The sequence below is a fragment of the Protopterus annectens genome, chromosome 1.part0 (assembly GCF_019279795.1).
Source record: "Protopterus annectens isolate FY-2018-M chromosome 1.part0, PAN1.0, whole genome shotgun sequence".
In the NCBI taxonomy this organism is placed as follows: Eukaryota; Metazoa; Chordata; order Ceratodontiformes; family Protopteridae; genus Protopterus; species Protopterus annectens.
In genome coordinates, this window is record NC_056725.1 from 1,526,556,456 (window position 1) to 1,526,568,762 (window position 12,307).

The following is a 12,307-nucleotide window of genomic DNA, read 5'->3' on the forward strand; positions in this document are numbered from 1 at the left end:
TTCTTTATTTGGAAAACTGTGTTATACTGATATTTATTTCTTTTGAACAATCTCTTTGTGGTATTGTAAGGTTCCTATTTGGAAAACTGTGTTGCTGTTTGTTCTGACTTCTACACAAAGTCTGTCTGAATTACTAGCTCTTATGATGATCAGTCCTACCTGTCCTGACCCACTCTACCCCCCTCCCCCCCCCCCCCGGACACGATTTCTTTGAGAGCAAATCATTTTTTATGCCTAAAGTGGTTTCAGTCTATTAATTTTTATTTCATTTTTACATTTGTTTACTGGTATAGTACACTGATCACAACTTGTCATTTGCAGGTACTGCCTGTGTGAAATAGTTCACAAAGAAGAAAAAAGTGGAACAGAGGTAGTAAGCTGCTTACTTTGTATAGGTTCATAGGTAAGCATTAAGCTATTTCCCTTGAGGGCCATTTTAAGCGTAGCCTTTTCCCTTTTGGTGTGTGAATTAACCAATCCCATTTGGTGTTAGATTGGACTTGCTTATCGTGTGGTCAATAATTATATATTACCCCTAGTCCTAGTGAGAATAACTGAGATATTACCAACTGTGAAGTAACAATTACTAGATGTATCAACAATTGTGAAAGAAATATACACTTTGCAGTTTTACATGCTTGCATTTCAGGCTTACATTATCGTGGAAAATACTGTCAGGGTGGGGTGAGAGTTATGAAGTGTTAGTAGTTGAGAGAGGCTAGAGGTTGAGAGGCTCTTACATGATGTGGCCTACTAAATGGCAAGATGGATTTTATTTCCAGAACCTAACGACGGGTGATTTCTGCATACTCTGCATGTCTACATAAAGCTTGGGTAGTACTTAGATAAAATAAATTCTTCAGTTTAACCAGTCATCTGTTTGCCTATGAAGGTAAGAAATGAGGACAATCAGTGTCAAAGCAGACAGTTCTAAATTGCTGGCTCAAGTTACTACTTCTACTGTTCTCACCATAACAAGTCACTTTTAGGCAGGGTTGAGGCCTACCTTTCCAGGGCCTTGGCTTCTTCTGTGGCATTTTGGAAAGGGGTGGACTATAGAAGTGATAACTTGGTCCTTTGTACATACACTAAATAACTGCATTCTTTTCCCTGGTCCAGAACTGATTTAGCTAGGACCATTCTCTGGGAGCTTTTCCTCCTCCCTAAGTTTTTATCTGCCCAATACCTTAAGCTGCTGCAACATTGATCCAGTGTTGATCATAGTACAATTTTCTAAGAGGACTTTTCTGTAACAGCATAGTACAGTTTTCTAAGAACGTACCATAACAATAGATATTCTTTTTGATCACTGTTGCAGTTCCGTCCTTCCATCCTCTTCCTAGTGCTCATCTGTTTTGCCAGGGTGGATGTTTATACTCCTTGTATATATCTTTTTACATATGTTTATATGCTTTATTCTGTTTTCCTAGTATTTACCTTTCAGGCCGCTAACCTCCATTCCTGAGGCAGGAATGATCTGACGCTTTTGGCACTCTAACTGCTGCTTTTATGTGATTTACTTACTTTCTTCTTATCTAGCTTTTGCCTTTCCTGAGCTCTAGCCTCTGTTCTTAAGGTAAGAAAACTCTGAAGCTTTTAGCGCCCTGACTGCTGCTTTTTTGTGTGTGTCTACTTGAGCTATTCGGCAGATAGTGAGTGGAAGGTGACCTGAAGCTTTGATAGCTGGCCGATGGTCATATTCTCTTCAGGATATAACCCACACAGCTTAGGCTCCTGCAGCAGTAATCTGTTAAAACATCTACTGTTATGGTGAGTATACTTGCACAATTGTACTTCAGTCATGGATGCCCCAATTCATCATGACACTGTGTGAGTCCCTTTATTTAGGTCACTTGCTGTTTGTGTTATTTGTTAGCAACCTTTCTAGGAACTTCATTGAGATCACTGCATTCTTGAACACAAATCACTTTATCTCAAAATGTTCACCATTTGTTCTGTTGGTGAGACATTTTCTGCATTGTCTGACCTAAACTTTAATGGGTGCGTGTTTGTGTTGGCATTTAACAGTACATGGAAAACCTAAAGCCTCTTGTGTCATATAGGAAGTCATTACTTAATTTTACTTGCTCACTTTGCTGACTGAAATTGAAGACTGATCCCAAATGACCCTTTAACCATTGCCCAGGAATAAAAAACATGGAGTGGGATAATATATGCAATACATTTTAGAAGAGTTAGACTGTACAGAGAGCATAGTTCAGCTGTACAATAATGGATAATATCTAGTTAACTAAATGACAAAAATACAGTTGCCAGTATTACTGAGATGGTGGATTCAGTTTCAAGGTTAGTTAAATACAAGTGTGTAGAAATATGAATAGTTTTGAAAATAATGGAAAAGTATTCACCACATACAAGCTGTTCGAGAAATGTATTTAGACATATGCAAACAATTTATAGACTAGATCAGAAAACAGACTGATTTATAAAGTCATGAAGAGTAGGATGTGTAATATCTGTTACATCTTATAGTGTTTCTATATACATCGCATTCATTATAAACCATCATTAGCAATTTCAGAGTATGCTAGTGAGCCTCCCCCCGATAGGTACTGATTGTGTTTTGCTTAGGATGTGGGGTAATATGCTTTTGAATTTGTAAGCTATGTTAAATTGTTTGAAGCCGATGCAAGGAGTTTGTCTGTAAAACTCGGAGAGCACTTCTGCCATATTCACACAGCAGCTTGGAGCCTGATATAAAGTAAACATATCCCTCACATTTGAGAAATAGGGTGTCACTACTGTTGTGGATCTTAATTTTGCTCCTCTGTTGAGTATACACTGTAGATTGCTATGTCATGCTTCATTTTTACCTCTCCCAAGTATCACTGTTAAATGATGAGGAGGTCAGCCTGAGTCCCATTGTAGGATTGCTCCCTTTTCCTATGCCCAGAATGGAGCATTCAGTAAAGAAGTATTAGATTTTTGCAGGGCACACCATACGTCCAGTCATTGCAAAGGGCTAGGTTTTCCTTTCTTACCAAAATAAAGGCTCAAGTGCTGTAGAATTATTAGCTTTTTATATTATTTTATACAGTTTCATATGTTTCAGATACAGTATCATAGTTTTGCAAGTATCAAAGTTAGAAATTATTTCCCTAAAATTATACTTTTGGCATTTTTCAATATACAGTGGATATAAAAAGTTTACACACCTCCTGTTAAAATGCCAGGTTTTTGTGATATAAAAAAATGAGACCGCAGTAAATAATTTCAAAACTTTTCCCACCTTTAATGTGACCTATAAACTGTACAATTCAGTTGAAAAACAAAACAAATCTGGAAGGGGAAAAAATATAAAAAAAAACGTACAATACTCTGGTTTCATAAGTATGCACACCCTTAAATTAATACTTTGTGTATGCACACCCTTGAACTAATACTTTGTTGAAGCAAATACAAACGAACTATTGCCCAACAAGGGAAAAACTGATAATTATGAAAGTAAAAAAAATAAAAACAGCCAAAAACGGCCAGAAAGCTCCGCTTTATTAATCCACAATTCACAGTACCAAACGACTAAGCGCTTTTGCCAATGACAATCTGGTTTCCTCAGAGTCATTTGCACACGCAACACAATAATTAAATAAACCCATCACATATCAAAACAGCCAATAAAAAATCAACAGTCATCCATAATATGAAGAACTAATCAATTAATTAATTGATTTTATTTAAGAACCTCCTTATATTACTAAAAACTACATTTTATATTTGATTTCCATATAATTATCAAATAACTTTTTTTAAAATTTCTCATGTTGTAAAAAATGATAAAAAAAAGTAATGTTAAATTGTGATAAAAGTGTAAATCACAAGAAAACCTGCCTTAAAGTTCCAACTTATTTTTACAGTCTAACCAAAAAACCTTTTTGACCTTTTGCATTATATTGTATTAAATGATGTTGGCCCGTTGCTTCAAAACGGGGGCAATTGATATGCTATCACTCAAGCTTAGTTTTACTATGGCATTTAATCTTAACTGCCACCTAAGTTCCTTCTCTTCAATCCTTAATCTATCATTGCCACCTCTTTCATTGTGAAATACTCTATTACAAAGAAAGATTTGCAGACCTCTACTGAGTCCCATTCGGAGTCCAGTATGCCGGGAGATGCTTCTTTGACTATGGCATCGGAGTCTGAGGGTGTATTCAGACCTTCCAATATTCGTATTAAACTGACTACTTCGTTAATGACTAAAACTACCGAATTTCTCAGGCCCAGAGTTCACACTACGCCTAGGAAACCGAAGACCAAAGCGCATTCTCAAGCTCCCATGCCACAGAAACAAATGCTTAGAATGGCTGAAGACCTTATTACTTTAATTAGGGGAAGCCAGCCTTCCCCCTCTAAAAGACAAAGAATTGATTTTCCTTCTGATTCTACAGAACTTGAGTCTGATGACTCTGACCCCTGTGATCACCAGGAAATGCACTTATTTACCTATGAGAACTCAGATGCAGAGGATTCCATTCCTTCTGCACCCCCCCCCCCCCAGAGGACTTTTCTTTCAGTGAAACCTTGCATACTGTAAGAGAGCATTTCCACTGGGAATACCAGGGCTACCCCCACAGTCTAAAAAGAGACTCAGGGAATTTTTAGACTTGCCTCAGCATAGGTCTCTAGCTATACCCCCTGTCCTGGATATTGTAGATGATGTCGTCATGGAATCCAGTCTTACCCCTGATACATTACCACCAGCTCCTAGAAAGCCTGACAGGTAGTACAGAGTAGCTGACGCTTACAAATTTCATTTTAAAAATACCACTGCGGATCCAGAGACTATTTCCCAGGGACCTAAAGGTATTAAGGCTATTACAGCCAAAAACCCTACCCCTTTGAACAGGGATTCGAGGGCTTTAGACAGATGGAATAAGAAGGTATATACCTCTGCAACTCTTGTCATCAGGGCTTTAAATTGTCAGTTTCACATGTTGAAGTACCAGCAGCAAATTATGGAACTAATTAAACAAAAAATGTTGTTGATCCCTGATTGTGCAGAAAATAAAGATTTACAAGAGTTGATGCATTCGGCAAACCAAGTTGGTAAACATAGTTTGCAGTGTGGTTTTGATGCCTTAGAAGCATCTTGCAGGGCTGCTGTCACTGGGTGTGTTCTGAGAAGGCATACTTGGCTGAAGGAACAAAACTTTCCAGATCATGTCAAAGCAAAATTACTAGATGCTCCATTAAACCAAGAATGTTTGTTTGGCTCAAAAGCAGATGTTCTTAAAAAGATGGAGGAAAAAACTAAATCTATGCAAACTGTTAAAGATGTCTTACACGTATAGCCACCTAGATTATAGTAGGCATTGGCCTAAAAAAAATGGTCCTTTCCAGTCCCTCCCAGACCTTCTCAGTCCAAACCCAGGGGCAACAGACCACAAAGACTACAGTCTCAGGGTATGCACAGATCTAAACAATGGAGTGCTCCCTCCTCAAAAACAGGGAGTGGTAAGCCACCCACTTATGGAAAAAGTTCACAATTACTTGTCCTTCGTCCTTCCCAGCCATGCCCAAGTACTTGCACCCCTAGGAGGAAAACTCCCTGCATGCAAAAAACTGGGAGTATATTACGCAGGACCGATGGGTCTTAAACATTGTATCCCAGGGATACAGATTCTACTTCCACTCACTGCCAAACCCAAGCGGATTGCCAGACCTTCCTCCAAACCAGTGGGCAGGGGCCCAAAAGCAAGTACTTTCTCTTCTCAGTATCAGGGCTATTCAGCCTGTTCCAACAGAGCAAAGAGGACAGGGTTTCTACTCCAGACTGTTCCTGGTGCCCAGAAAAGAGAACTCTTGGCACCCTATTCTGGATCTGTCAACTCTCAACACCTTCCTGGTGGTGCCAAAATTTAAAATTCTTACACTCCAGCAGCTGCTTCCTATGGTAGCCAAGGACTCTTGGCTAGTCACACTAGACTTAAAAGAAGCTTATCTGCACATCCCCATAAGGGAATCTTGCAGTAAATATCTATGTTTCAGGGCAGGCTCTATGCACTATCAGTTTTCTGCACTTCCCTTTGGCTTATCTACTGTGCCCAGGGTATTCACAAAGTGCCTGGTGCCTGGCTCCAGCCATTGCATACTGCAGGCAGAGAAATATTCAAATTTACCCATACATGGACAATTGCCTGATTCAGGCGGACAGTCAGGAATTGCTACTTCAGCACCTGACCTTTGTAAAGAGACTCCTAACTTCTCTGGGGTATACCATCAACGAAAATAACTCACATCTGGTACTCAGCCAAAAGATTGTATTCCCAGGAGCAAGCTTGAACACAACTTCCCAGATGGCATTCCTCAAAGCAGGTTTATTTGACAAATTACTTTAAACTACTGGCAACCCAAACCCAGCTATCTGCAAGAAAAATACTGCAAGCCCTAGGGTTCATGGCCTCATACATTCTAATTCCATATGCAAGACTGCTTATGAGGAAACTTCAATGGTACTTAAAAAGTCTCTGGTGTCAACATTGTCAGGACCTGGAAACAGTGATTCCTATCATTCCTTGCCTAAGGGCAGAGGCTTGCAACCACAACAAGGGACTCCCTTTCACTCAACCCCCCCCCCACCGCCCAAACCCTGACAACAGACTCATCAGACTATGCATGGGGGGCGGGGGCTCACATGGCAGGGAAATGCATTCAAGGCAAATGGAGCCCAGGACAAATTCACCTGCTTATCAATCAAAAAGAAATGCTAGCTGTACAGTAGTCACTGACAGCCTTCAAATACTTCATCCTGCCAGTACAACCCTTGATAGAGACAGAAAAACACCACAGTTATGTGGTACATAAACAAGCAGGGGGAAACTCATTCCTACCTACTCTGCAGTTTAGCCGTGGCTGTGTGGAACACAGCCTTGAGCTATCAAGTGCACCTGCAAGCTCAATTCCTGCCAGGCAAACAAAATTCCCTGGCAGACGACTTAAGCAAAAATCGAATGGACCCATGCGAGTGGAAACTGGAACCCAGTTCATTCAAACGTCTAATACACAGGTGGGGGACACCAGAAGTGGACCTCTTTGCTTCCCTTCAAAACCATCAACTGAGCAAATTTTGCACCAGAATTCCCCACAGCCAAGCATGGAAAGTGGATGCCCTATCCTTTACATGGGAACACCTCTCAATCTATGCCTTCCCCCCCTCTGCCCTTCCTTTCAAAAGTAGTACTCAAGATCAAACAGCACAGGCCAAGGAGACTGGCCATGCCAGCACTGGTACCCACTCCTACGCAGTCTGACAGCAGTGCCACCCTGGCACCTACATCAGACCCCCCTCTCTGCTGTCCTAGTAGGAGGGACAGATTTTGCATCCTCAGCTACAAATCCTGAACCTGACAGCCTGGCTTATTCCCTTAATACATCACCAGCAACCCTCAGCAAACAGATGCTGGATGTTATCCTTGAGGCTAGGAGGCCTAGTATTAGGAAATCCTATTCAGAAAAGTGGAAAAGATACTGTTCTTGAGCCAGTCTTTGGAAAGGACACAGCCGTGCTCACCTTACCTCAAGTCTTAGATTATCTAGCAGAGCTGCTCCACAAAGGCCTATCCTTCTCATCAATTAAGATTCATGCCTCTGCCATCTCAGCTTATTACAATACTGAGCCACCCCTCTTCTCTTACCCTCTGATCAAACAGTTCCTGAGATGAACTAACAATTTAAGACCCCCCAAGGAGAGCTCCCACTCCTGCCTGGGACCTTAGTTTTGTACTAGAGAAGTTCACACCCCCCCCACCCTTTTGAGCCTGCTGCTACAGCAGAGTTAAAATTCCTCTCTTGGAAAACAGCCTTACTTCTAGCCATCACTTCAGCAAGAAGAGTGTCTGTGTTACAGGCCCTTATGGCTGTGGAACCCTTCATTATCTTCCATGCGGACAGGGTTTCCCTCAGGACTAAAAAAAAAAAAAAGACTTTCGGCTTTTCCCAGTTAGGGGTCGCGACAGAGAAACTCCGGTCCGCACATGATTGGCAGTGGATTTTTATGGTGCCAAGTTGCCAGCCCGATGCCCAACCTTCAAAGAAGGCACACCCATTCACGCTAGCACCTACCTACATGTCTTTTAACGTCACTCTACTGTGGGGAGAACATGCAGACTACACACAGAAGGCACTCCAGCCTAGAATCGAATGAGAGAACCCCTTGCTGTGAGGTGACAACCGCTAACCGCTGCACCACTGCGGCTGGTTTCCCTCGGAACTAACCCATCATTTATGCCCAAGGTGGTATCCAGTGTGGTTTTAAACCAATCCATCCATTTACCAACCTTTTTTTAACTAATCCTTAGAATAAAGGGGAAAGGATCCTGCACTCCTAGTAATGCAGACAGCTCAGGTTCTACCTTGACAGGACTAAACCTTTCTGAAAATCTGACCAGCTGCTAGTCAGCTTTGCTACAGGGGCAGAGGGCAAGGCCATTTCAAAGTAAACCATTTCAAAATGGATAGCACACTGCATCCATTTCTGCTACAAACACCATGGAAAACTTACCCCACAGGGGATCAAACCTCATTCCACTAGGGCTACCTCAACCTCTACAGCATGTCTCAGGGGGAGTCCCCCTACCAGGGACATCCTGGAAGCTGCAACCTGGAGCTCTGTACACACCTTCACCAAGCATTACCACTTACCTATCTTTTCTATATCCAGAGCTGGGTTTGCCACAGCAGTCTTACAAGGCCTGCTAGCCAGCCCTAATACTTCTTGACTGCCTTCACCCTTCCTCAGCTTTGGGAGTCAACCCAAGTGTGATGACTGCAACAGTGAAACACGAAGAACATAGTACAGTTGTGTACACTTACCATAAATGTAGATTTTCGAGTGTATTCACTGTTGCAGTTCTGGTTACCCTCCCTCCAGCCCCTCCTCTGTCTTTTCTATACTTATCCTCTTTTTTGACCATATCTTATGGCAGTGGTATTTACTTTCTAACATGTGATTGCTTCCTATTTTGGGGGCTCCTGACATCTGGGGCAAGAAAAACTGATGTGATTGTGTCTGCTGCATGTTTTATACCCCTGACGACCTGACATCATGGAAGAAGCGACAGGATCTGACACAGAAATCCCAAGACTCTGGTATTCGGGCTGACTGAGGGCTACCTGCAGGCAGATAACCTAAGTGTGATGATTGCAACAGTGAATACACTCGAACATCTACATTTATGTTAAGTGTACACAACTGTACTTTCTAAACAGTTCCACGAGTCTCTCAGTATATGTTCTGCTTCATAAACTACTCTCCTCGCCCATTGATCCACAAAAGCTGCAAGAAGCTCCGTTTTGGAGCCCCTTGCTGCCACTATTGGTCTAAAAGAACACTGAATGCTGTAATTAAATCAAAACGTGCTTCAACAAAGTATTAGTTTAAGATTGTGCATACACAACAAAGTATTAGTTTAAGGGTGTGCACACTTATGCAACCAGTGTATTGTACGCTTTTTATTTTTTATATTTTGTCCCCTAACAGATTTGTTTGTTTTTCAATTGAATTGTACAGGTTATAGGTCACATTAAAGGTGGTAAAAGTTTTGAACTGATTTATTGTGGTCTCATTTTTTTATATCACAGAAACCTGGCATTTTAATGGGTGTGTGTAAACTTTTTATATCCACTGTACATTGAAAAATGCCAAAAGTATAATTTTAGGGAAATCATTTCTAACTTTGATAATTGCAAAACTATGATACTGTATCTGAAACATAATTTGAAACTGTATAAAATGTAAAAAGCTAATAATTATAGGTCACGTTAAAGGTGGGAAACATTTTGAAATGATTTATTGTGGTCTCATTTTTTATATCACAAAAAAATGGCATTTTAACAGGGGTGTTTAAACTTTTTATATCCACTGTAGGTATGTAAACATATTTTATAACACCCCATCCAGCCAGGAGCTGTGGCCTACACTTCACTTACTGTGAGATCTTTGTCCCTTTGTAACACTAAGGTTTCCTAGTACTTTCACAGATGTTGGTAATACAGCCATCTTTCAAGCAGAGTCTCAGAAAGGTGCACGGGTTACAGACAGTGCCTTATTTAGGGGGCATCTCAAAAGCCACCTACTTAAGTTACAGATGCTGCCATTGTTGTATGCAGTCTTTAGTTAATATGCCTGCCCTTAAGGATCCCTTTTTATCTTGTCTGTACTGTTGAACCCTTTGAAGTGTTAACACTGATTAAGTTAAATGCTGTACTCTTGTCTCCAGGCTGACATTGCTGCAGTCCAAGATGGGCCCTGGCTATCACTTCTTTTGAGACATTTATCCAATGTATGTAAACTGGTTTAATACCACTGTAACTTCAATAACCAGACTTTAGGATTTACTCACTGTTTTTTTAATGTGCGTATGGTGTGTGTGTGTGTGTGTGTGTGTGTGTGTGTGTGTGTGTGTGTGTGTGTATATATATATATATATATATATATATATATATTTTTTTTTTTTATTTTTATTTTTTTTTTATTCCCCCCCCCCCCCCCCCCTGGGCATTGACATCTTTGCATTTCTTTGTTGATTGGTTTTCTGACATTGCATGGCGAGTCATAAAACTGTACATTTAATTACCTGCATTTTCCCCTGTGGTACAAATTGTTGAAGATTAATCCAGTAGCAGAAGTGCACAGATCTAGTTATAAGATATCAATATGTTTGTATTTTTAAGGCACTAACATAATCTTTTTTTCTCTTGCAGGAGAAAGTCAGACTACGATACAAACTGACATTCACAATGGGGGATAAGACATATAATGAAGTGGGCGATGTAGATCAGTTTCCTCACCTGAGTTTGGGGAAACCTGTGAGACAGTAGTACTGGTTATTGATTGAACATTTTCAGTTCTTTCAGGAAAATGACTTCTCTTCCTTAAGAGACGTGAAGCATCTATGTCTCTGTCTTTTAGTGAAGTGTCCCAGCAAAGGGAGAAGGACATTGACATTTTTAATCTGAACTATGGCATTAGAATGTGGCAACTTTTGAATGGCTGTATATTGGAATATCTTAAAAATGGAAAACTGACTCTAATACACCAGTGGGAGCTACTAACACTTGACCGGTCTTCAAAACAGAATATGGATACCCTGCTATTTTCTTTGTAAACCAACACTGTAAAATTGTTGACTTGTTTCCTCCCAGGGATTATAAAAAATATACATTTTATTGTAAAATATGTAATATATTTATGTAAGGGTGTGATGTATGCTGATTTGGGAGGAAGTGGTCCAAGTAGCTCCTTTTTTTGCTCCATTGCCTTTGTTCTTGTAGCTAACAGAACATTTACTCACACTGTGGATTTTCTTGGTGTTGTCTATTTCATTTTTGTATTTCTTTTGTAAGTTGCAGTCTTGTGAGAGAGATACTACCTCACAACTCACCACTTTCACTCAGTTTTGTGAGTTAAAAAACAAGTTACTCATCTCCTTTTAGTTCTAACATTGCTCCAAATGCAGAATTGATTTGCCATTACTGAATCCCATTTACTGGAGGATTCTTTGTGAAGTCTTGATCATTTATTTTCTTGATATTGGATGAAGGGGAATGACTGTGCTCTGCTTTGGTAGTTTTAGCTGTCACTGTCTAAGGAAAATGTTAAAAGGTATCTACCTGCTTACTTAAATATGAAATTCTAAACGGAAAATAATCTTTTCTTCCCCTTAAGAGTGCCTGTGTTTAATAATCCACATTTGGAACAAGTAACAGTACAGCGAGAGATTGTCACTGATTTCATTTATGTATGCACTGCTTGTATGCAAAACCCTAGTGCCTGTGTCAGAGTTAATATGCAGACTGAAATGGTTAATCTCACTTGTATGATCTCACAGGACACAACAGTTTTCTGCTAGGCAGCATCTCTGTTTTGTAAAGGTGAAAGGTTTGTGAGCTGAACAATGTCTTCACAGTTCTGGAGCAGTGTTAGCAGTCTGCTTTGTAAATTTTAATTCTGCATCAATTTAAAAGCACACTACTGAGTCTTTGAATCTAAAATGGCTAAAATAAAACTTGAGAAAATTAGAATTGTAGGAGAATGTTCTGAGGGAAAATACTTTTTTAATTCCAGGTTATTTTCAGCTACTAGGTTATAGGAACGTACCATATAGCTTCAACATAAGGTTTGTATTTTTGCAGCTAACAGTGTAGTATATGCTCTGTCTGACCTATGTCAGTGGTGCACTTCATATCAGTTTTGTTTGCTCATGTTCACCAGTGCTTGACTCCATCAGTGATGCACATTATGTATTTGTTTTCTTGTGCTTGTTTCCCTTGTCCATATGAATTTATC

At 40.2% G+C, this 12,307-nt stretch overlaps 1 protein-coding gene across 1 annotated transcript in view; it reads left to right on the plus strand.

Moving 5' to 3' along the window:
- The window catches only part of GGA1 (golgi associated, gamma adaptin ear containing, ARF binding protein 1), a gene marked incomplete in the record, with an annotated part of 1,948,856 nt that extends 1,936,817 nt beyond the window's left edge, over positions 1 to 12,039 (plus strand). The window contains 1 exon segment of the mRNA XM_044067846.1: positions 10,723 to 12,039. Coding sequence (XP_043923781.1) covers positions 10,723 to 10,839 — 117 coding nt within the window.
- Positions 12,040 to 12,307: the final 268 nt, after the last annotated feature.